This window comes from Arctopsyche grandis, chromosome 5, assembly GCF_051622035.1.
Source record: "Arctopsyche grandis isolate Sample6627 chromosome 5, ASM5162203v2, whole genome shotgun sequence".
Classification (NCBI taxonomy): domain Eukaryota; kingdom Metazoa; phylum Arthropoda; class Insecta; order Trichoptera; family Hydropsychidae; genus Arctopsyche; species Arctopsyche grandis.
In genome coordinates this window covers 5911817-5939424 of record NC_135359.1, presented here as the reverse complement: position 1 = coordinate 5939424, position 27608 = coordinate 5911817, and the positions used below count along the sequence as shown (strand labels likewise).

At 35.2% G+C, this 27608-nt stretch overlaps 1 protein-coding gene and 1 long non-coding RNA gene across 2 annotated transcripts in view; one reads left to right on the top strand and one right to left on the bottom strand.

Moving 5' to 3' along the window:
* The window catches only part of LOC143912468 (uncharacterized), a 258387-nt gene that overhangs the window by 99953 nt on the left and 130826 nt on the right, over nt 1-27608 (top strand). The gene's annotated exons all lie outside the window — the stretch shown is intronic.
* Nucleotides 766-27301, bottom strand: LOC143911663 (uncharacterized). The gene is made up of 4 exons (XM_077430652.1): nt 26569-27301; nt 1724-1782; nt 1400-1600; nt 766-1314 (listed from the first exon to the last, which is right to left on the bottom strand). The coding sequence occupies exons 1-4, from the start codon at nt 27119-27121 to the stop codon at nt 1123-1125; spliced, it is 1005 nt and encodes a 334-aa protein (XP_077286778.1). The 5' UTR covers nt 27122-27301; the 3' UTR covers nt 766-1122.

Below are 27608 nucleotides of genomic sequence, written 5' to 3'. Positions count from 1 at the left end.
ACACAGGCACAAATATTCACGAGCCAGCTCTGATTGTTCTATGTATTATAAACTGGTATTATATCAAAATTGGTAACCAGATCGCTTACTAAAACCGCGCTCGATCGTTGGGCGCTCGACGATACGTAACTATAAACAACGCCAACACGATTACAACAACAAATACACTGTTCTTGTTCCAATTAATAAATACTTAATGTTAAAATTTGTTGATTTTATTTTCTTATGTAATATAAATTAAAAATGAAGTAGAAGCTACATGGCAGCCCAAGCGAGCCAAAATCTCGGGGAGAGAAAAAAACTACGTGGTTTAATATTGTTGATTTTTTCGGGTGGGGGGAGGGGGGGCGGTTTGATTTGGAAGAAATCTGGCAACCCTAAATTTTAATGCAAGTGCGCAACGATCATGAAAACATTACATTTAAAGGTCTGTTCATACCCATCCAGCACGACCTTTATCCTGCAGGTGTCATGCCAGTGCGGATAGTATTCTTTGGTACATTCTATATGGACGCGCATGAATGCGTAAATGCGCATGCGCGAATGGAGTATGAATACGTCCATATAATGTACCAAAGAATACTATCCGGACTTGCATGAAACCTGCAGGATACGGGTCGTGCTGGATAGGTATGAACAGACCTTAAATCTCATGAAAGAAATGGTTTGATATAATAGATTTGTTTATCCAACATCACATTAATTGAGCTTCAAGCATAAGCAATTACCATTCTTTACAGAATAAATGTTTGAAATATGATTTTTCAAAAACTGTTTATTAAACACATTATCGCAATGGTACTGCATACATTCTATAAACTAAGAAGACAATAAAGGGAACAATAAATATGTACATATGTTTAAAAAAACTCTTATATAGTGAATTATGTATATTTTAATCGATATTACAAATCAATATAAACGCTAAATTATAAAATAAGATTAAATAGTATTTTTAATACCTAAAATTACACTACGTCGCACAGTCATTATATACAAAAAAAAAAAAATTAAATTTACATAAAGTAAATATAACACACATGTAGCTGTAAAGGCTTCGAGTATATTCAAGTTAAATATTAACAGTCTTCGCATCGTGCACAAAGAGGCAGATTCATTATTTCAAGAGAGACAAAGCAATTGCTTCCAGAGAGGTTTCTTTTTCTTTCCAACGGGCAGGGTGGCCACTATGGCGGCGTCAAAGGCATCTTTCAAGCGACTTTTCGTTTTGGACGAAGTTTCTATATACGGAGCTCTGAGTTTTTCCGCCAATAACTTTGCATTTGATTCAGTCACTGGATTTTCACCTTGAAGCTGCAAATTAAAACACATTCGTAAATATGATATGTATCATCGATATTAAACACCATTTCGTATTCTAGATGCTTAAATAACTTACCCTTAAGTCGCTAATAATTCTATAGTTATCTCTTAAGTCACACTGAGTACCAACTAATATCAAAGGGGCCTTGATGGCAGCCACACCAGGCGCCCATCTATTTACAATAGATCGAAAGCTATCTGGTTTGACGACCGAAAAACATAAGATTATCACATCAGTTCCTGGGTAGCACAACTCTCGAAGTCCTTCTACAGAGTCCTAAAATAAAATTAAAAATATTATCAGAAATGATTCATAACATCGAGCCATCAGAAAAAAACAAATCGCGTAAGGCAACTTTGGTAATGTAATACCTATGTGATAAAGTAATAATTGCATTACCTGTCCAGCGGTATCGCAGATTTCCATACTAATCGGCCTGTCATCGACTTGCACCACAACTGAAAATCATAAAAAAAAGAACATTTAGAATATATTAATTTTAGTAAAATAATAAAAGCTTATCTAATCATCAGTCGAATGATAAATAACATACACAGTATGTATATATATATTATATGTGGACAATGCATTGCGTGTTGCAGTAGATAATCTCTGTTTGTCTAATCCTAATGGAACAATGAAATTTTGCTAATTTTATAAAATTTCTTATTTTACAATGAGTGCAATCATTGCATTAAAAAGATGACAAATATGAATTAGTTAATCGAAAGTCATTTCAAATGCAATTTTGCGATAAGGCTTATATAAAAGCGACATGTCTTAGCAATAATAATAATCAGGGACTTCATAGATTTTTATCAAAAATATGATTCATTGTACAAAATTACTGAATTTATCTGTTGCCAATTACACTGAGCAACAAAAAATCACGTTTTTGAGTTACCAGAGCGGAGAACAGCCAATCTTTACTAAGTTTGACCCGCTGAATTGGAATATGATATTGATTTTTGTTGGTGGATGATCGTTTACGAGATATGAGCGTTTAAAAAAATCCGTGATTTTTACAGTTTTTTAGCTTTTGCGGTCTTTAACTCAAAATTTAGGATTGTTACGATCAAAGTGAGTATTGGAATCGATAGTCAGATATTTTTCCTATTAGTTTTTATATTTCATTGCTTTAAAATACTTCTAATTAATTGTCTAGCGAATTTTGGAAGAGAAAATAGTAGAATACGAAACCTCGATTTTGTCAATTTAAAATACGTTTTATCTGGTCGAAGCGCAACTGTCGCATTCACTCAATATATATATTGATATATATTGTCGCATTCACTCAATATATACATACACTCAATATATATGTATATCGAAGAAAGGAACGGTAACAAAATTAAGGTTTCAGGTGTACAGCCCTCTTAATAGGTTTAGTGGTGTGGAAAAAATTGTGTGATCATAACATTTTTGACTTTTCTTAGAGGAAAAAATCCCTCTTCCAGTTTATTCAATTTGATGATTTTTTTTTATGTTCAACACATTGATACATGGAAAATACTCGAATTTTCTCGTGTAGAGCACACATATTTATAGGGCCGAAAAAAATAGTGGAAGAAAAACAATAAGAGTAAACTGCCGCTACCGGTTGACGAGTACTCACTAAATTTTATACATTACTTGGTATTAAGCCTAAACTTCTAGATATGAAATTTCGGTTCGATATACTAAAAGGTTTCTGAGAAAAACATAAAAAACCTCCATTCTCTAGAGAAAAAGTACTACTTTCGGTTGAGATAAAAATATGCAAAAATACATGTAAAAAAATTCAGTCTGAGCTGTCTGAGCGGTTTGGGAGATAATTGAATAAAAAAAGGATACCTATAAGGAGAGGTACCATTTTCGGTCAACTTAAAAATTTGGAAAAAAATTATCAACGTATCGATAAGCATTTTAGTAACTGATACTAAATTTCAGTTCGATAGGACTAACGGTGTTCAAAAAATACACAGACACGTTTTTTTCTAGATCATGAAAACGTGATCAGTGATCGATTCTGAGTTCGAATCAGTCAAAATCTCGGGTTCGAATTTTTGCATGATCACAAAACTTAATTTATTGTTACTACGCACATGTGTAGATAAAGTATCGAGTACGCGTCTCACGATACTGAACAGTGAATATGAAAACAAGCCGTTGTTTGGCCACAGGCAATAAATACGCTGCTATGACATATTTCTTATAATATATCACTTAAAATTTTCAATTGTGGCTATTGTATTGCAGATCGACCATGAATTTAACCAACCCAACAGGCGGCCGTTGATTTTAACGAGCGGTGATATAAATCAGAACAGGTTTGTTCTAAGTCACAATTTACAATATAATTAACAAATGGTTGTCTCCATTTAGGACTGGCCGACGACGGCCTTTGTTCTCCGCTGAACACTTCATTTTTTCCACGCTTAACCGCCTCCGTATTCCACTTCAGTGCCTCATCGCTTATATCGCGATGAAAATTACTGTTACTTCAGTTAAGTCGGCGAACTTCTCGCTTTGGAATTGTTGGAAGTCGTCTAAAACTCGCGACCTACCAGAACGAATCGAAACAGAGGCTGACTGGACTACAGAGGAGACCACAATTCAGGATATGAAATCAGTCAAATGACAAATCCAGACAGGAGAAAACTGGTCTGATTTTAATATCAACCAGCAGTTTGGATTAGTGGTTAGCATATATGCTTTCGAACATAGTGGTCACGGGTTCGAGTCTCATTCAGTGCCGGTTTTAAGGGGGGGGGAGGGTTGGGTCAAATAAGTTAGGGCGCCGCACGATGCGCCAAAGGCGCTTTAAAATTTAAAATTAGAGCGCCAAAAGCCATACAAAATTTTAGATTAGACGGCCAAAGGCGAAAGTTTTTTCTAAGGCCGGGACTGGTCTCATTAGTTGCTGCTGGCCAGACCTTGATTTGTGACTCTAGATCGATCGTTTCCTATCAGAGTTTGCCAATTTATATGATTTTCATTGAAACGGAACCAACAAATTGGCTACCTTTACCCATTTCTCGCAAATTTCGAGTTATAAGCAGTCGAATTTCACTGATTCGTATAAAAACGGTGCAAATTTGTCCATAAATGTCTCGCAAATTTCAAGTTTCTAAACATCTCAAAATTTGACGATTTAGATAAAAAAAAATGCTCCGAAATTTGTCAAAATTTATCTATAGATGTTTCTATAATGCTTTCTTAAAATTGTATATCGATGTTTGTAATTGAGCAGGAAGTTGCATTGGGGTTTATCTGTTAGGCCTTCCTAGTACATACATATATGTATGTAAAAATAAAAAATACAATTCATGTGTATGTATATTAGAAGTAGCTATAAAAATACTTCAATAAATGAAATTATATTATAAAAAAAAAGTTTTTTAAAAACATAACTCTAATTTGTATATATTATTTTGAATAAAAATACCAATAATTTTATTTTACTACCGCCATCTATGTTTAAAACTAAAAACTGGATAGACGTCAGGCACTTTTCAGAAATTCAAATTTCAAAAGCGTCTTACACGATATTTTTGCACCATCGTAATGGCGGAGGATCCATTTACTTATATTGATGACCAAAACGAGCAATATGGCAAAGTATGAAAACGATTGGATAAGAGGCAAATTTTTTCCTGAATTGTAATCATAAGTAAAACGTAAAGGAGGTATGTAAAAATGAAATAGTTATTGAACTTGAATCTGAACTGATTGTACTAGGATCTGAACTTTCTCGATGACAAGCAAAACTCTGTATGTACAACCCACCAACTGAGACTCTTTTGCTTTGTGCTTGTTTCTTTTCCATAACGACATACATACTGGGAAATCCACGCCTCCCCTCTGGCCCTTTCCATTCGCGGTTCGAAGATATGTACATCTAAAAAGAAACAAAACGCAACTATTTCATAACAACGCGTCTGTATTATCCAAGGAAACCACTAAGTCAGCGTGTTCGGTTTCGTCATGCGTTTGGGCCACTGAAGAACTTTCTAATTGTTCGTTTTGAACGAGCTTTATTATTTGTGGTCGGGCGGCAGCTATTGGGCCCATCATTCGTTTCAGAGACCTTGATGGGTTAATCGACTCGAAAATATGATTGCTTGCACTCGATTTCCTACCTAAATCGTCCTTGTGTAGGCGAGCGTCGTCATTAATTCACGGTCAAGCTCCGACCCGGTTAGAGCGATTCAATTTATGCAAGTTAAATTCTACGTTTGAACATCTTCAGATAAGATATATGGTGGGTCAAAGGCGCAGATAAGAAAATATGTAATGAGAAATGATTCAGTACATAGGATCAATACTCACCCCATAAACAATTGTGAGTCTGATCCGACAGACATATGTAGTTCATGCATTTTGGTCAGCTTTTGGGTAGAAGTACTACAAGTGACCTGATAGAAAACAATGCCACCATAATTGAACTGTGTCAAAACTATACAACAAGAAAATCAGTGATCCAATTGAAGTAAATATGTAAGTATGTATGTAGGTACAATAAATAAGATAAGGATATCTATTACTGTAAACAAACTCAAGGTAGATTTGGCTCTACTAACATATCATATTATACGAGCAAATATATGGTAACAAATATTTACTTCCAGGAGAGAAAATAACTACTGGATAGATACATACATCTTCCGGGACTGTTCGTTATTACTTAATCTATGTACTTAGTGTGGGATTTAGTTTTCTAACCTAGAGGATTGTATGTATGAATGGTTAGGTTGGCATTAATGAGTTGAAGAATGGTTAAGTTGTCATCTGGAGCATGTAACGCGGCGAACGATTAGGTCGTTGTGGTCAATGTTTAAAACCGCTTAACAAGTCTCATTTACCCTACCGCCTATGTCTCTTGGCAACCAGATCCTACAGTAGTAACAATAGATAAAGTTTTATGATCATGTAAAAGTTCGACTTCGAGATTTTTTCATTTACCGTGGCAATATGTATGCAAACTCTAGAGTTCAATTCTAATTGGTCAAAATATCTTACCTTATCGATAGGAGTCGCATATTTTTACAAGGCTCTTCTATGTTTCGCTTCCCTCATTGATCTGACAACATATTTTATATTATATCCTACATTCTTCCGATCATTTTGAAACTTTGCCATTTTGCGTGGTTTGGTCAACAATAGATATTCAAATTAATTCCTCCAATACGATAGTGAAAAATAATCGTAATAGAGACATTTAAAAATTGCAACAATTTTAACCATCTTGACGTCTTATGGTAAGTAGTCTTATATGTTTTCCTTTCCGCCACGCTCTCGTTTGTCAGATTTTAATTGTTTTAACGCCTATAACTTTTTCTTTTTCACACTATATCTTATAATTCTCTCTATGCCTAGTTAAATGAAATGTGACTGCGCTTGAAAATGAAGATATCTGCTAGTAGGAAATTTTGGAATAGATAGACTGCTATTAAATATAAAAAAATAAAATCATTCATTCATAAATATGTAAGTAAATAGGTAATAGCACTTAAAAATTAGCCAGCAGCGTGGCTCGGTCGTTAAGCTTCTGCTTAACACTGAGAGGCGCCGAGTTCGATCCCTTGAGCTGACCTCGATTGAAAAGAATTTTTCTGAGTATATCTGTAATGCTGCTGGTCAGACCAGGATTTGTGACTCCTGGTTGATCGTTTCCTATCAGAGTTTGCCAATTTTCTCTGATTTCATTGTTGAAACGATTCCCGATTAAAAATTGGCTAAAAATCCTTCCTACCCACTATGTCACCACTATTTGAGTATGATTAATGTAAATATTACAATAAAAATGTATGTACAATTCATAGATGTCTCGTTAATTGTCGAGTTTAAGTCAGTGTCTCGTAATTTAGCGACTTATATAATAAAAAATGCTGTATTGTTTGTAATTTGGCCAGGAAGGCGCATTGGGGTTTACCTGTAATGCCTTCCTGGTATGAAATAAAATAAAAAAATAAAAAAATAAAAATTTCTTTCTTATCTAACACCCTAGCGCCATATATAATCTAAAAAATATCTTATCGGCAGACGATAAATTTTAGCAGATTTTTTACAGATATACATATATGATAGAATGAGCACGCTTTTCATTGATAAAATGCAGTTGCTATGGAATTCATGGAATACATACGAAAAAAAATTACATAAAAATCACTCATGAAATTTTCAATGCTACGCATGAATTCCGGCACCTTGCGAACGGTCATTTCAAAATCAACCAGCCTCCTACTACGCACTTAAAACTATTTCAATCAATTTTAATCAGTTGACGATCCCTGTCGCGAAATACAAAGAGAGAAAACAATTAAGCGTGTCTTATTGGGTACTGGTGTAATCAAGAACACGTCACTGACCACATATAGAACACACCGAGCTAAGAGTTTCAAAATAAATATCAAAAATACATACAATCACTCACACAACGGTTTGCCTTATCTAAATATCGCTTTGGAGATAGTATCGCATTATATACTACATATGAACGTATGAAAAATCAAAAAAAAAATATATATATATGTATATATCGGGTTCGGAATGTATGGATAAACATATAAGTAAACATGCAAAGAGATCAACAACGCTCTAAATAAAAATAAAATAAATATCTAAACTTGTACCGCGTGTGAGTAATGCTGGAATCGATGAGACAGTGTTCCGTGAAAAGCATATTATATTTAACGCGACAAGATTGTTCCTTCGTGCTTTTAAATTTAATTTCGAGAAATTCGTCCGACACGTTGGCGCCGAATCTATTGACACATATCAGAACGCTCACCTGCAATTAGCCATTCGACCTTTGGATGTATTACTCGCCCACATGTACATATCTCGAGTCAAAACATTAGTCTTGATTATAGGATGTCCTAGAGCAGCAATGATGCTTAGTAATCTGTACTGAATGTCATTTGCAGAGGCACTATGTTCAATTAATCTTGGCACTTTACCGACAGAACTAATCTCGCGAAAACTTGCGCCAAAAACTGCACATTCTTTCGCAAAAAATTGTACGTTCATATCTGAGGACGCCACATTGGCGTCCGCGGTTGTGTGAACGAAGCAACGGTAGGACGCCAACTTGGCGCCCGCGGTCGCTTAAGTGTTAACAGCGTAGACACACTAAATGGTACAAAATGGCATGCTTAGGTAAACTCCAGCTATGATGGGCGTATCCTCATGTCATTGTTAATGACAGGTATATGAGCTGGGGAACTGTCAAGCTCGATTTTGTAATGTAATTTTACATACTAAATGATCATCCCGAAACGCTTAAGGCGAAAACACACTGAAGGGAACGTCACGGCTCGTCTTCGAGGCTTCCAGTCAAGGAAGAGCTTTCCGAGCTCATTGTTAATTCGTACGATCTTATTATTTCGATAAGTTTCTCCAACATTTCTTCAAATATGGGAATCACCGTTACCGATCACTGTCAAACCTGTCAATACAAGGATAAAATATCGCCAAAAACACTCCAGGGAGTGAGTTTTGGCCTAGATTGCCATAGTATATGTCGGGGATGCTAGCTCTGTGTGTCTACGCCCTTAAAGGGTCCATTTGTCTGGCGTAGACATCTCTATCTACGATAGTCGCATTGTAGGTGGAATTATTCTGTCGAATGTAATTTTGAGATAATATAGGAACAAAAATTGACTTTAATAAAGCTGATCCGATTGGTTCATTGATCAATAATATTTTGAATCCTTGATAGACCTACTATCTGCCTGCTACAACGAATCCCAACTGATTGTAGTGACAAAGTGCAAAAACTTCCATACGACATAAAAATATTAGCAATTTTAAAGGCGAGTTCTTCTGCTTTCGTTTACTTTTTTATATGACTTGTTCACTCTTTACGGTAAAGTAATGTCAATAGCCCCGAAGCTTTATATAGAACTTACACACGACACAAGTAAAAACATCAAGTTGAAATTGGACTTTTAAAAATGAAATGTAAAGGTTAAATAGCAACAGTAGAAGGCTAAACAACCAGCAGAATAGACTAGTGGTTAGCATATAATGCTTTGACCAAAATGGTCACGGGTTCAAATCCCACTGATTTATGTTGGCCAAACCTTGGATTTGTAACTACAGGTCGATCATTTCCTATCAGTTTCGTCAATTTATCCGAATTTCATTGAAATGGTTCCAACAAATTGGCAACCTTACCCATTTCCTTGTAAAATTTCGAGTTTTCAGCAATCTCGAATTTCGCTGAATTGCATAAAATGCTGCAAATTTACAAATTTGAACATAGATGTCTATGTGGATATTAATTGATATGTATTTACTTTGTATAATACCTGTACCAAATGTACAGTGTTTCTGGCTAGGGAGGTGCATTGGGGTTACTTTTTAGGCCTTCCTGGTATAAATTAAAAATAATCTTTAATGACAACATCAACAGCCAAATCTAGCCTATTGAATTTGATTGGCAACTTATGTAAATGCAGATATTCAACGGTTTTACTGTTAATACCTATGATGAGTTTTACAAACGAGCACAAAGCTGCACAATCGCAATCGTATATTGTAAAATCACCCGAAATGATTTTTAATAGTCAACGAAGATTATGAAACTCACTGCACGTGATTACTTGGAAAGTAACAAAAGTCTGTAAAAAAAAACCGTTTTCGGCTTAGTCAAATCTGTTCTAAAGAAATATTATAACAATGTGCAATAACGATTATATGTATGTATGTGTAGATACTTTTTGCAAAACGGCTATGTGAAGCGTTTCAATGGACAATGGAGACGACTATTTGAATAGATTTCACTGTTATCATTATCAACAATGAGGTCTGTTTCAATTGATGCGCGACTTTGACTTTGAGAAACGCTGAAAAGTGAATTATTCGAGTGTTTCGTTCGAAAAGAGAAACGAGGCCGCACATTCAGATAATTGTGCACTTAATTACGCACACACACGCGCACGTCTGCACTCGCCAAAGATTTATTTTTCGCGAAATTCCCCACATGCCATGGGTCATATTATCGACAAGGAAAAGTCAAGCTTTTTTGCAATGATGTGTGTAATATTTAAACAATTGCTATGTATATCCATATGTACTATCATTACTGACACAATTGACTTGTTCGATTTTGAACTAGGGTTATCCGAATCGAACCAATAAATAAAACGAGTTCGAATTATTGCACCGCTGCATTCCTTTATCTATTTATTATGTATCGTAGGTACTTCAAATATTATCGAAAAAGAGATTAGTCGTATTAGAGTAGGTACATAATGCCGCCATTTTTATTTTCAATGATCATTTAGTCTTATGATCATTTTTCAAAGGAAATTCAAATGGAAATTTTCCTATTTTAAAACTTTTTATTACAAGGCTCTTCTATGTACATATATTTCACTTCGTTCATTGGTCTGACAACATATTGTATTATATCCTACATTCTTCCGATCGTTTTGAAACTTTGCCATTTTGCGCGGTTTGTTCAAAAATTGATATTCAAATAAATTCAGCCAATACGATGGTGAAAAATAATCGAAATAGACACGTTTGAAAAATCTACAATCTTGACCATCTTGACGTATTATGGTAAGTAGTCTTATATATTTTCCTTTCCGCCAACCTCTCGTATTGTCAAATTTCAATTGTTTAAACGCCTATAACATTTTCGATTATTTCGATTATTTCATTATTCTAAGATCCAAATACGGTGACGTTTTCGTATACCGGGCTGACACTATGCGAGTGTACTCGGATCCAGTCGGCTAATTTGGCCACTCGTACATTATCTCGTTACAAGTAGCGTCCGAATGACCAAATTAACGGACTCGGTCCGAGTGCGTTCGTATTATATCAACGCATATTACCAAATCAACCTTAAAGCTATGTACATAAATCAAATTCCAATCAATTTACTCACTAAAATTGATGTAAATGAATACGTTTAAAAGTGATTTTCATAATTCTAACATTGAAAACAGTAAAATTAATTTGAACCGGAAGCATATTGTGTATTTTATTTAAAATCAATTTATTAACCAAAATATGGGTACAAACCATATCTATGTGTTGTGTCGTGTTTTGCCCGTTGATATTTCAACGGATAGTTTTGTAATGGAATTAATACTTGAACTAAACCCGAGGATATTGTCGTTATGGTTTTAGCATACATGTGGGGTCAATTCGTATATTGTATCTACGCTATATAATATGTTATTTATTGTTGCTCTCACGCACCGCCCACTTACTCCCCCCCCCCCGTGCTGCCCCTTCATTTCATCCCCGCACGCATGCCCGGTCGTCCACGTACAAATGAGCATGTGTATGTATGTGTCTTCGTTAGTAGTTAAGGTGTGATCGCCTGCATTCGTATCAACTTATGATAATTGTGTAATATGACTATTAATTATATTATTATTATATTATATATTAGTATAATATTTATTTTTGAAATCTCCTTACTTTTCCATGCAAAAAACATACATATATATATATACAACCCTTTCGTTTTTTATATATATTTATATACGTATATTACTAGTGTCGTGTCCGTTAATATTCCAACGGGTGGTTTCGGAAAAATAACTAATATAAAGATATAATATGTATAATAATAATAACAAACAATAATTGTCGGCATAATCGTAAAGTCGGAACCGAAGTCGGAATTGAAGTCACAACCAAAGGCGAAACCGAAATCGGAACCGGAACTGAAATATGAATCGGGAATCGGAACTGAAATAGGAATCGGGAATTGGAATTGAAGTTTTTTTTTTGAAACCCACAAACATCCCATTTATTATAGATTATTATTATATTACTAGTAGAAATGTCAATACGCTAAAATATAAACAATTGATCTGTCAGCAGGCTTGCTTAATTTGGTTAAGGTCATAAATTGTATTATATAATACTATCAGTATGATAACTGTGTATTTGTCATAAAATATCAATAAAAAAAAAACGGAGCAATTAACATTTATTATTATTTATATAGTACGCAGTGGATTCTGAATTACTGTTAAAGTTATTGACCTTTTATTGAACAAAATTGACCATTCAACCTGAAAACATGTCATTTTGATACGGCGAATACATAAAATTTATTCGAAATTAGAATAATAATAATCCTTTGCGAATAATATTTCAGCTTGGTTATATCTACTGATTGTTACGACCAAATAATAAACAACAACATAATACATATAGCTCATTATCGGGTAATAATGTTATCATAATAATTTATACTAAAAAGTCGAAATTTTCCTCCATATATTATTATTAATGACTTTCCGGGATCATCATGAATCCATTGATACATAACGTGCCACGCTTAAAATGAGACATGACAGATAAAACAAGGCACAAACACATACACATAATTTTACTTATATCTAGGCTAATTACATTGAAAAACAAGGATTCCATATTGCAATGATAGCCTCGAAACTTATCGATTGGCATTGTAATAAATTTTACACATACATATTTGCATTGTTGAATCATTCCCCATATCAGCGTGTACATAGTGTGAAATGCACAATTTCCACTACACATGCAACATTATTCGTCGTCGGTCGACACGATTAGATTAGTTTAGAAAGTCGCGTGGCTTAATAAAAGTGTCTTTTTGTTAAATGTTTTAAATCGAGGTTTTAAGTGTGCCGATATCGCACCGTTATCCGCACACTTTGACGGCCACTGGTACGACAATGGGTATTCGCCACAATTATACGGAGCTCGAAGTTGTTGAAAAAAAAGGAAGTTGGCGAATCTTAGACAAATTCACCGGCAAAAAAATAAAAACCCGACAAACGCCGACAATTTGTCTTCTTAAACATACGACCGTTCCGTAGCATTGATGTTTTGGAAAAGGTGGAAACGATTTCTTTTGAAAACGACAGGTAATAAGTTTACCTGAAACTCGCGATGTTGCTGATTGACACGTTAGCCGTACACCTTTTCCGAGATTCTCAACGTTTCTCAATAATATTTCCATTTTTTTATCCTGTATTCATAAACAATTCGTCATTCGTTGCTAAATGAAATCCAATATTTCCTCATCGGGAATACATTCACTTATCTACATATATACGTATTGTATAACTGCAACATCTCAACACAATCATGGTCTGCATGCCTATTTTTATCAAAATTATTTTATCGTTATCATTTCTGTATCTCCCTCATTCATCTTACATCTATTCTTTAAATCACGTGTCCTAATCATTGTCATTTCAACTATTTTCACTTCATCAATCATATACATATATGACAGATATAGACAAGTCTGATTTTCAGAGAGGAAAACCAAGACTTTCTTATTATGAACCGTTTTTGAATTTGGATTGTCTCATATATAGGGGCGGCTTAAATTATGTGGTGCAAAAGCTAAAGCCGCCCCCTACTACGTATAGTATATTTTTTCCAAAAAATCAAACTTAATATATTTTAGTAACAAGGAAAATGCATTATTTATCAACTTCGTTCATTATGTGTTGTAAAAAGCAAAAATGTAATTAATAAAAAAATATTTAATGATAAAAATGAAAAAATTGACGTATTGTGATTTACAATTTAAGTACACCTTGCAAAGTTGAAATTTCGAATCGTAATCGTAAGAAAATATATACGAAGGGGGGCTGGTGTATTCTGCCTCAAAGAGACCTTTACGCTGGCAACGAAAAGCCACTCTCTGTATACGGAAATAAGGATCATTTTTCTCTGATATTTACGCTGTGACTGTGACACAGTACCACATTAAGTGCCAGAGTAGTACAAAGTAGTGACAAAGTAGTGACAAACCGAAGTTGGCGACCACGGGATCGCGGCAGAAAAACGACTGCCTCGAACTGAATTACGAACCGGTTCAACTCATCGCGTGGTGAGCGGGATAAAGAAGCACTATATGACTCTTGACGAGTCATCAAAAATATACAATTTTTTATTCCCTGTATACATACATACGTAGAAATTGTATACATTGAAAACAAATCTCACACCTGAACAATTAAAAATAAAAAATCCAACACGTTTGTTTCCAATCCAATCCAATCATTATTTTTAATTTCAATCACATTGCAAAATCCTACGTCTAATTATATAAAAATGATCTGCGTAAAATTTTAAATCACTTGCAACCATAATTGGAAAATCAATAGGTCGATATCGACGCATTTGAACTCATTGCCCACGACTTCAATGAGCTACATTTTTTCCTAGTTTTATTGAATAATTAATGGCAATGGATAACTTCAGGGTTATGTCTAACGCATTATTTTAAAATCAAGAACTAGTTAAATCGAAACGTGCAATTAAACTCAAACAGCGAAGGCTGATCATTCATTATCAATTGAAACCTGGGAAAAATTAATACGAAGGTAAATAAATGCAATGGACATTAGCATTTTTATCATATCATATCGTATGTATGTACATACATATATTAAAACCTCTCAAATAACCATAACAGATACAGAAAAGGTAATACAAATTTAAAAAGGCATTATAATACGAATAAAATCAATACTCGCTAGTATAGAATAAGATTTGTTCTCGAGCATCAAAAGTGTTCTGTCATTAGAACGGATTCGGCCGGATTTGCGGTTGAACGAATGGCGGATAATCGAATCTTTGATTGGAAAAAATACTGTCGATTTTTCCTCATCGCATTCAGAAATATCTATATATACACAGGTGTTTTCACGATAGATTTTCCAAAGAACTGATTATGAATTACATCAATTCCACATCATGCGAAATAACGCAATGTACAATAGTCGTACAAATTTTTTAGCAAATGTGAAGTTCGAACGTGATTCATGAGCACGATTAGTGTACATTTTCGTTTTCGAGGTCGAAAATAATTAAACGTCGTGACTCAAAACATCTATGCATGTACCTACATATGTGTTGATTTGTTGAAAATTCAATTCGTACGAGACGAACGCACATATGTATGGTGATGATGATGATGATAAGCAATGCACTAGTGTTGAGCGCAGGTGCATAATCTTATGGCCAATCGGCACACTTTGCGAAATTAATACGAAAGTGCGCCGGATCCGATTTTTAAATGATTAGACTCAAATAATGGAATGTTACAAACTTACAACACTCGAATTCGGGGAAAAATTAAGCCTGCGGCACATTTTTATATCATTACTTCTGCGTATAAAATTCATTGTTACTCAATATATCTTTATCAAAATTTATCAACAAGAATAAAGAAAAACATAGGTACGTAACATGTAACTTTTGATTTATAGTCATCATTAAAAGGGCGGTTAGAAGCCGGTGATTTTGCAAATAATAATACACTGTTCCAATAGTGTTAAAAGCAAGATAGCAAAAAAGCATTTTTTTTCTAAGAAATTCAGAATAATCAACCAGTTTTTGTGTGAAAGGCAATTGAGCTAAGCCTAAGTCTAGTCATCGTAAGCCTCGACTAATAAGTAATTAAGGCTTATGTACTGTACAGGGTCGGTACGAGAATTAGGCGAGCGAGGCACTTGTATCAGGTGATCGATATAAAGGGCGCTGAATTGATCAAGTCAATGACTTTTAAGAACATGTGACTTTTGTAAGTTTATAAATTCCATTTCCGTAACAAAAATGCTGATTATGTACACATTAGAGTGAATATATGCATTATTTGTATTCAGAAATCAGTTAATCGGTAATGATTAATTTGAGAAACCCTGGCTTATCACACACGAAGGTGTCAATCCATTACTCTTAGGGTACTTGTCTTCAAAAAATGACCAATTCAGATCATATTCTATACCAGGTCTTCTCAAACATCCGAAAAAAAATTACCTGCAGCGCATGCTTTTTTTATTGAGCAAATTGAATAAGAATACTAATTAAATGTTGATATTCTAATCTTTAAAATATGTTTACTCATGTTTTACATATTATAAATATAAAGTGTTTTTAATATATAAGTCACTTATCAACCATCCCCCATTTAAATTAAGATTAAGTCATCCCTTTTGTGTAATATCTTATTTTGTTTAATATTACACTTGAAAATAGTAAATAAAACTACATACTTGTATTACACCTAGAGTTCAAGGATTTGAGGAGGGTTGATTAAATAATTCGATGATTGCATTATAAAAACTTAAGTATGTATCTATAATAATGATTGAAGACCAAACATTGAAGAGTTCTATTTTTGCTTAGTAGATAAATTTACGATATATATTTATGTCATGAAAAATACAAGATTTGAGTTCCATAATCCCAAATAGACTCATCAGAAGGTGACTTTTAGAAAAGCATCTAAAAAATAAATTAAAAGAAAAATTTGAAAAATTAGAAAAATAAATTAAAAGAAAAATACACGCATATCATATCAAATTCTATCATGTTGCCATCACAGGTGACGCAATATACATATACAACAACAATCGCCAATCAACAATCTTAAAAATAGAATCGTATACATTTGTAAGATCAAACACTTATTTTAATCAATTACCTACAATTCTTACAGGCTGTCAACTTTCATCAACTACGAATCTTCAAACGGTATATGAAGAACATTGCACATGAAATCACACACTTTTTAACACAAATTTAAACAATAGACTTATAATTTGAATGGAAAGTTTCATGCCAGTTATTGTTTCATTGTTATCATTGACAATTACGATGGCAACTGTAAATAAATAATAATTGAGAACACGCACATAATATGTACATAAATACAATATATGTAAATTGAGAGCATATGAGAGTACAAATATAGTACGTAGAGATCAGTGCCGGCCCTACACCCAATGGCACCCTCGGGCAATTTTTCCTAAACACCCTTTGAAAAAATATATAAAAAACTGGATTACCATCCTCCTTTTTCCCGTCCTTGGGACCTTGCTACAGTTTCAGACAGTGTCAGCAAAAGCATAGAAACCCAAATGTTTGGATATACATAATTCTTGTAAATTGTGCTGTTTTATAAAATTTAATACAATGAGTGAAAGGCTTTTAAATTGATAAGATCATTGAATAGAATTTGCCGAATACAAATGTAGGGCCTTTGGCGCTCTAATTTTAATTTTAAAGCGCTTTTGGCGCATCGAGCGGCGCCCTAACTTACTTGGCGCCCTCGGGCGCCGCCCGACCCAGCCCCCTCTAAGCCCGGCACTGGTAGAGATTACAAATCAGATTGGATAAGCAATCAAATTTGAACTGATAAATTACCTTTGATCAAAATAACGCTAATGAACATTTCTCGTTATCAATTCAGATGACTAATGACTAGTCACCGGACCCAGAAGGTGCCGCGTTGTAAATGCATTGTTAAAGGTTTGCCGAACCTTTTTTAGGATTTACAACAATGGAACAAAGGATAGCACTGTGACTATCCTACCTCTACTAATGACGGCTGATAATCGGAAAAAATGACCGAAACTGTAATATGATACGAGACAATTCTCAGAATATTCATTGCAACAATATACACGATAATATATTTATTTATTTATTTATTTATTTTAAACAGACCATTGTGGCATAACAGGAATTCCTAAAGCGCCACAATGGTCAAAAAATATAACACAAAAAAGAAAAAAAACAAAATAACAATTAAACATAACATAAATACATCCATACATACATAAAAAATAGCATTTAATAATAACAGATAAAGTAAAAATATCAAAAAAAATATAGCATAAGGAATGCCTTGCACCTACAGCCAGTTTCAATAAATATGTAAGAAACAACTACAAATACAAAACATCCCTGTAAGGCCCAAATGGAAGAGAGTTAATCAAAATTTCACTCATAAATCACAATCAATCATGAAAACAATGATGAGCGCAGACTACCAGATAAATGGGTTAGAGTAATTTCCGACAATTTACGCTCACTAAGGTGGAAAATATCACATTCAGTCTCGGCAGCAACGATTTCATTAAGAAGTCGGATAGCTCTTGGAATAGGAGCCATTCGAAAAAGGACTGTGCGGGCAGGAGGTACAGCCAGCAAATGATGATGTCTACCACGCACATAGTGATTAGGGACATAAAGCCCCAACTGCTCCAGCAACAACGGGCATGACGTATTACCACGTAAGAGCAGGAGAACGAAACGAATTAATGAGAAGTTTCTCCGAAGTTCAAGGGAATTATACCCAAGCATGCCCAAAAGGAAAGGAGTGGGGTAGAGATATGGGTAATACCCATATTCTTTCCTATATAGGAAACGAAGAAATGCTTTTTGCACTTTCTCAATCATCAGAGAGTAATTTGCTTCATGCGGGTTCCACACAATCGCATTATACTCTAGCTTACTTCTCACAAGCGAATTGAAAAGCAAGCGAGAAGACAAAGGATTGGAGAATAATCTTGCATATCTCAAAACAAATCCAAGTCGACGAAAGGAAACGTCAGCGACTTTTTTGATATGGTTGTGAAAGGTGAGCTGAGGATCAAAAGTGATACCCAAATCGACAATAGATTCCACACGCTTCAACAAGACGGATCTAATGGAATATCCGTGACAATAGAGTGAATGTGCACGTCCATAGCTCATAATTGCACATTTGTTTAAATTAAGTTCAAGGCCTAAACTAGAACTGAACTCCAAGACAGCGTTAATATCAGCTTGAAGGAGAGAGGCTTGCCTCTCATCCTTGACAGCAAAAAATAATTTAACGTCGTCAGCAAACAAGAGACATGATGCATTACATAAAACTCTAGGGAGGTTATTAATAAGAATTGTAAATAGTAATGGGCCTAAAGTGGACCCCTGAGTAACACCAGATCGAGTAAAAAATGAAGGAGATTCATAAAGACCATATCTAACAAATTGCTTCCTATCACTAAGATAAGAAGCAAAGAGTTTAAGAAGACGCGTTGAAAAACCCACTTCAGCTAACCTGATCAAAAGAGCGTCATTATTGACTTGATCAAAGGCTTTACGAAAGTCAAAGTAGGCTACATCAACTTGTTGACCAACGTCAACTTTAGACATGATCAAATGTGTGAAGCAGGCGAGATTAGTGGTAGTGGAACGACAGGGTGTAAAACCATGTTGCTCATCACACAATAATCTTTTAAACTGCGCAAGAATCAAACGGTGAAGGATGATGTCAAAAATTTTGGGAATAGCCGAGATAATAGCAATAGGTCTATAATTTTCAACCTCATTTTTAGAGCCACTCTTATGAATAGGAATGACTCTAGATAATTTCCATTTTTCAGGATAATTACCAGAAGCAAGAATAAGGTTAAAAATAAACTGAAGAGGCTCTAAAAGCGAATTACAGCATACCTTTAATACGTCAGGGGGCACACCGTCAGGCCCAACACACCCCTTCAGCTTCATAATAGCCATCCTAACATCTCCCAGCGATACCCGCGGAATGTCTATACCGACACCCTCAGTACCAATTTGTGAAGCCAAACTAGCATTAAGGGATGGTTTTCTCTGGTCAAAGACAGAGCTAAAAAATGAAGCAAAAGCATTGGCGATCTCAGGACCGTCAAAACTTTTATTACCAAATGAGAATGAATGCTCAAGACCATGTGAAATATGCTTACTCTTAATAAATCTGAAAAAGTGGTTAGGATTAACCGCAATAGCACTCTCCATCTCATTAAGATAGACAGTATATCGCTCACTCACACCACGTTTCACGATCTTCCTAAGAGTCCGGAATTTCTCATAGTCACAAAATGATTGGCTACGTTTCCATCTTCTATGAGACAACCATTTTGCACGAACATCAGCTATAAGTTTGCACCCAAACCACGGCGGAAATACCCGCCGATGTTGTTCCGAATTAGGATAACTGATGAACCGAGGAACATGACTGTCAAAAATATTATAAAGTGTATAATACAAATATTCAACAGCATCACCAGTATTCATGAGGTACATTTGGCGCCAGTCAATTGAACGAACCTCATTATAAACCAATTCAGAATCAACACGAGCAAAATTCCATCGCAGTGAGGAAACCCCAACCGATGAACAAGCTGAAGCAGCTCTCACAGAAGAAATAAACAAAAGCTCAATATGTAATGCATCATGATATAGGTCCTCAGGGATGATCGCAGTTCCTTTTGGGCATTGGATCATCGTTGCTGACACATTACATTCATTCACTAACATAATATCAAGCATACTTGGATTAATGGGTGAACCAATCTGTATTATGTCGCAATAGGAAATCACAAAATTAAATTTATTGCGGACATGAATATTAGCACTAGGTAGATTAAAATCACCCATTATTAACAATATATCACGTTCATTCATAAAATCACGCACATTCATCATATTCACAAACAATAACTCGTATACGTCCTCTTTCGCAGCAGGCGGAATGTAAACCACACATATAAACATTCTCAAAAATATAAAATCAACTCTCACCCATAAGTCCTCACCAGATAGAGTTTCAAAATTTGTCATCCGGACTGACCGAAACCAATCACGACAAGCAAATAATACACCACCACCACGTCGATCAACTCTATCGCGACGATGCACCCTCCAGGAAGAATCAAAAAGTTCAGCATCAAAAAATGATGAAGTCAACCATGTTTCCGATAGTGCTACCATATCATCACAAATAGTAGAAACGGCTGAATTAAACGCAGCCAGCTTTGTCCTGAGACCTCGTACATTTTGGTAATAAATTACCAATTTTCGGTTTCCCAGTTTGGCGCGTGACTTTCTTTGAGACAAGAAATGGCAGTTTTGATTGAGCCAACGGAGACGAAACGGAAGAGGAAGCAGAAGAAGAAGCCAACACAGTCACAACAGCATCACGACTATCAGGACCATTTGAGCAGGCAGATGTAGGAGAAGAGGCAAATGTAGGAGAAGAGGCATACATACATAGGCATAATAACGAATGGTAAGAATTCCAGCCGTATTATTTTATATTTCAAGTGTTTGCTTTATCCAGAATTATGCTGGTTATCTATTGCGCAACATGTCCATTGAAAATGCACACATTTCATCATTTTATTCGTCAATAATTCAATGTATGCGTACGTAAAGAGAGTGAACCGATGCAAGATGTGTAGCAAGCGGTTGGCCGTAATGATGGCTGCGGTTCAAGAATTCCAAACTGCCGCATAAACCCGTTATAATTTTCAAATTAAATCCTTTCAAGTCCGGGTACTTTCGAGTGTAACAACTGACCGCAACCTGCAAACCCTCATGTCCTAAAAAAACGGATAAAGGAGTTCATATCGACCAGAATCCTACGACAAAGCCGGGTATGTACATATGCACATGTCAAATCCAATGATGAAATCAATGGTAAAATTCGGGTAACAGCTCCCAATTCTCAGGACAATGCAATTATTTAAAAGTAAACATCACACCCAGTGCCGGTTTTAGGGGGGGGCTGGGTCGGGCGGCGCCTGATGGCGCCAAATAAGTTAGGGCGCCGCTCGACGCGCCAAAGGCGATTTAAAATTAAAATTAGACCGTCAAAAGCCATACGAAATTTTAAATTTAAGAGCCAAAGGCGAAATTTTTTTCTAGGGTATTTAGAAAAAATTGCCCGAGGGCACCATTGGGTGTAAGGCCAGCACTGATCACACCTAGACTTTGGTTGAAAAATATTTTTTATTACATACCTCCTTTACGTTTCACTTACGATTACAATTCAGGAAAAAATTTGCTTCTTATCCGATCGTTTTCATACTTTGCCATATTGCTCATTTTGGTCATCAATATAAGTAAATGGATCCTCCGCCATTACGATAGTGCAAAAATATCGTGTAAGACGCGTTTGCAATTTGAATTTCTGATAAGTGCCTGAGGTCTATCCAGTTTTTAGTTTTAAACATAGATGGCGGTAGTAAAATAAAATTATTGGTATCTTTATTCAAAATAATAATTTTATATACAAATTATAGAAGAGATATGTTTTTAAAAAACTTTTTTTTACTAAAATCTAGGAATGAGGCGCTAAGAGTTTTCTGCCACAGATGAAACGATTTGTAAAAAACTGCGAAAAGTCGTAAAGATCTGTAGATATCTTACCTTAGAGGTATCACTAAAGGGCGGATAGAGAGCGTGCTTTTTCCAGGAAACACGGCGTTTTGGGTCTTAGTCACAAAGCTAGAGTGCAATAAAAAAAGGTTCGGCGAACCTTTAACAAAGGTTCATCATAAAAATGAACAATGCACAACGAACAATAAACAAAGAACGGCACGCTTCCGGTCCTACCTCTAGGTATCACCATTCAAATTTGATTGAGTAATACCGAGTTGATACGATGCAAGTAGCTTTGCAGGTTACTCGCAGCGTGGCAACAGGTGATCCAATGTTTTAGAACATTTTGGACGTCCAAGTTACTCGTCCAAGCTACTCACATCGTGTCAAAATGGTATAATTCATTTATCTGAAAAAAAGCTTTTATCAAATGAAATTTTGAAATATTAAAAAACCAAAACTTGCTGATAAGAATGATGTTTTATCATATATAACAAAAACGACTATTGTTAAGTAATATTCTGAGTCATTGAAAGACTTGCTACCTACTACCTACTATTTTACTATATACATATGTACATAGTTTATCGCTCGATAAAACACCCAACAGATTATCCGATAGATCAACGAGCACACAGTTTTCGGCTTCAGTAGGAATTTTTCTAAAACGGATAAGGAATACAGACGTGGATACACGCGATAAAAATACTTCATTAAATCAATCGTATCCTCTCGAGAATTTTCGTATGCACCATTTCTGTCGGATTTTTATTGCATTGCCATTTTAGTATCGATAACGCCGATAAAGAGCGGAAATGTATAGCGACATCAGAAGAATTCGAAAACTAATATTAGCATTCGACAATGGACACGAGTTTGCTTTGCTTGTCCTTGCTTTGTTGCTATGTTTTTTTTTTAAATATTTCTATTTATTCCTTTTCAAAGGCCCCCCCAGTTGTATATGGATCAGGAGTCGCGGCCACACTTAACTAGTTAAACGGTTCCGATACATGGAAGATCGTCGTGACCTCATATTATCAAATCGGACATGCCGAGTGACTTAGTAATCCATCTTGGGTCTTAATTCCATCTATGTATGGTGGATTGAAATATAAAAAAAAAACAACGAATAAATTATCAATGCGGTTGCCATTTAGCATTAGTCATTTAGATCTGTCGATGTTATCTGCGTTATCGTTTTGGCGCACGCGAAGCAGTATAAAAGTGCTTGAAAGGCTCAAATTTTATAGAAAAAAGGAAGAATTTCATCGGCAGATGTCTGCTCGGGACCCACATGGCATGCGAATCGAGAGGCAGGTGTTCCGAGTCTGGCGAAAGCTGGAAAATGTGCAGGAACTTGGTTTTTCATGTTCGCATTATTATCGTTAATGATAAGAATCGACGGCACTTGAATGTTTCGACGAAACTGCTGAATTTTTTTGTGATTAGAGTTTTAAGACGATATTCAAGATCCTTTGCGAAAACATTTTTTTAATCCATACTCAACTAGAACATGTTGGAAAAAATTCTGGGTAATTGTTATCTTTCATAATCAATATTAATCGAAACGGGTACAATTTCACTGTTAAATGACGTATTTATGTACGCTGTACTAAGCCATAATTGTGGTTAATGGGAAAATGATTATTAAAAAGGTGGAACTATCTCACAAAGATTTTTTTTTAACATTTGTAACGTTTTTGTGAATACATTTGAATATAACTGAGTTACAAGCGTCAAAAAAACTACCCCAGTGGGCTAGTTCTATATAAAGAGCGGACCAACTTTGCGCCGTTATGAACCTTTTTTATACTCTCTAGCTTTGTAGTTTGCCCTGTTTCCTGGAAAAATGACGCTTCCGGTCCTACCTCTAGTTCCATACAATAGAACTGTTCATAATGTGTATTAATGTATGTCTCAATTAGGGGTGTCGCCTTTAAGTATTATTGATTTTAAGTAGTTAATTATACTAAGGGCAAACATCTGACAAGGATGCAATATAAATGAGCCAAATAAGTTAAAGAAACTAATAAAAATCTTTGTAAAAAAGGGGTCCCAACGCACAAACGTTATTAGTAGAGGTAGGATAGCCAAGGTGCCGCTCATTCTTCCATTGTTGTAAATCCTTTGAAAAAAGGTTCGGCGAAACTTAAACAATGCATTTACAACATTTGAACAATACGCGGCACCCTCTGGGTCCGGGCTTTAGTTATTAGCTATAGCAAAAATGTTATTAGTTAGGAAAAAAAATGCATATGTACAGAACCGTATAAAGGCATTGGCAACGAGACACTTGCCAAGGGCGCAAAAATCTGAAGGGCCCTCGGAGCGTGAAGCAAAACTTTCTTACGACGAAAAATACAAAACATTACATTTATTAAAGGTTTCATTTAAAATCTTAGACTTAAAGGATCGTTAGTTGATGAGTACCCATTCATGCATGCTATTTTTTTTAACTGTGGCTTTTGTTAACTCAAAGAAAAGCCTAAATCTGACAATAGTGATTTTAGTTAATTATACCTACTTTTCGTGAGGGTTAAAAGCTTATTTGAATACGCTGTGTATTGAAAAAAATATAGAAAATATATTGGAAAATATAGATCCTAGCACTATTTATCATATATAAATAAATGTAAACCCACCTTAAAGGTCAATGAATTCGACTAATAAAGCCCTCTATATGAGGCCACCCCCCCCCCTCCCCCAAATATACAATCTGAGAGAATGCACTAGAACAATTGCACATCACTGCTCTATTAAAAAAAAAACGCAATTATTTATCATAGATATCTTTTGAATGTACTGAGCGAGTGGGATTTACAAGAATCTTATTCAAGTATTATATGGATGTACATACAAGCTATGCGCATATTTCTGACAATGCCAGCCACAATAATCATGGCCGAAATAAGTTTCCGTAAATTAAGAATAATATTAATTAATTAATTAATAATTAAATTATTTGAGACCTGTAAGTAGTCAAGACCGCACGTCTGATTTAAGCCTTTTATCAATATTACATAAACTAGTGAGTGATTTCAAATGTGACAGCATTAATGAATTTGCTAATTTAAAAGCGGGACAATGAAAACTATAGACGCATATATAATATGAACAATAAATAATTTTCATAGTAAAATTATTTCTGTAATTGTGTTTTTGCCATCTAGCTTTTAAAACAAAGACATAGAGGGGCGCTTATTTGATATTTGCCAAAGGCGTCAAAATTATATTTGCCAACGACTTAGGAAACAATACAAGTACATAGATAAACTGCACATAGGACTGACCCTACTAGAGCCCGCACCTACATATGTATGTATAATAATATATGCGAAATTATCATCTTTTATCAATGCGATTACAACATTGGCAACTCTGTTGAACACTTCTTGTAAGTCATCGTAAATGCGCTAATACATTGTCACTTTCTCCCCAAAGAAGTGATAATTCACATTTTCCATTACGTAAATTCACATTGTTGATTCTAAAGGTTCAGATTTTCATATCAATCGTTCCGGCTTGAAGTTAAATTAACGATAACGTTCAATTTATCATAATCATTGGGGCGTTTCTCAAATAAAACATTTTCCAAATATCATATTAACATTTACTTAGGATTTATCACAAGTTTATGGTACTTTATCTGAGATACATTTAACACAGCCGACACAAAACATGGCGCACGGGCATGCGGTGCATGCAGGCCTCAAATAAAAATTCTCTTAAAATTATTCATTAGACTAGTTAAAATTTATACTTCAAATTGCGTGTCGAACTTTCATGATTTTGTACTCATTAGCAGGATATTTAATATTTTTTCGTTATATTAATTGTCTAAAATGATCTATAAACCCATGTTAAATTTTTAAAAATAATGGTTAGTAAAATACTTTCGTTTCATTTGTATATTGTGAATTACGTTCTCGTATTTGATATCGTTTGAAATTTCCAGATACCTCTTTTAATTCAATTGAAAAATTCGATAACGTTATTTATTATAGTTTTTTTTCAAATTAATAAAAGACTATAAAAAAATATCGATGAGTCAACTCAGGCTCAGTGAATTAGCAATATTATCGATTGTACATGAAGAAGCTTCTAAAATGTCTTAAGATGTGATTACAGAATTTGTGAAAAAATATATATAAATTAATTTTAAGTAAAAATTCTAAAGGGGGCCTTTTGCTAGCATTTGCATGCGCGACCGATTTTTCTAGTTTCGCCACTGAATTTTGACACAATCCCAGAAGTTAAATTAAAAGCAATTGCTCACAATAAACATGTACATAGATGTTATTGAAACTTACCATTGTAATTATCGAAAGTGGTCGGCTTGTAGTCGTGTTGGAAGAGATTTTGGGCGTAGGATGTGATCAGCGAAGTCTTGCCTACGGCTACATCACCTACTAGCACGCACTTGATCCCGTTCTTGCCCTTGCAAGAGCCGTTGTCCTTCACCTTGGCCGACCTTTTGTCCCTGTTATCCTTAATGTTGAACATGCCCTTTCTAGATCTCGACCCCATGGGCTTAACGCAGACCCTATTTCTATCACAGTACAGGTTGTTTGACTCGTTGTTGTCTATCACAGAGTTTTGATCGGCATCGTCGTAGGCGGTGGTGTAGTCAGCGTAGTCGGCCGGGTAGCGACTCCTGGCCGAGAACTGGCAAGGACCGTGGACGCCGAAGACGAAAGGACCTTGGCTGGTGCGTTCCTCGTCGGCCATCGTCAGGTATTGGTTCGGTTGCTTTGTGCCGCGGCTCACACCTGCACCTGTCTCCAGGTGCCTCCAGTTGTTATTGTCTGCCTCCGTTCGCCACGGTCCGTTGTTGGCCAGAAGTGGCTGTCGATTGGCCAACATTTTCACCCACCGACTCACCACAGGCTCTCTAATCTCGTTCTGATGATTATTTTCGCAGCAAATTCATATCGCGACCGTTCCGTTACGAGTTCTCGGTCCAACTGTTGTTCTGTCCCAACTGCCAAGAACACCGTGAGCCGCGATAAGTACGATCACCTGCCCCACCAAACTCACACTGACGCGACTCCAGACCTGTTGATTCTCTCTCTACCTGGTCAGGTACGCACCGTGTGAATTCCAGTGCCGTATCTCATGTTCCTATAGCCCTAAAAATATAATTATTTTTGTTTCCTATTGATTTTTGATTTTTAAATGCTTTTTATTATTACGAAATTATGTTCACAATACATCTTATATCTATTTTAATAGCTACTGATCTACTGATCATTTACTATTTTACAATTTTAATTTAATTTGGTTAGTAATCACAGTATTATATTATTCTAATGTTAATCTAAAGCATAATAGGAAAAAGAGCTCAAAAACC

Coding starts and splice junctions, on each gene's coding strand:
- LOC143911663 (XM_077430652.1), bottom strand. CDS start 27,121: ATGTTGGCCAATCGACAGCCACTTCTGGCCAACAACGGACCGTGGCGA. Junction 1,783..26,568: donor CACTTTCGATAATTACAATG/GTAAGTTTCAAT, acceptor TATGATTTTCAG/TTGTGGTGCAAGTCGATGAC. Junction 1,315..1,399: donor GAATTATTAGCGACTTAAGG/GTAAGTTATTTA, acceptor TTTAATTTGCAG/CTTCAAGGTGAAAATCCAGT.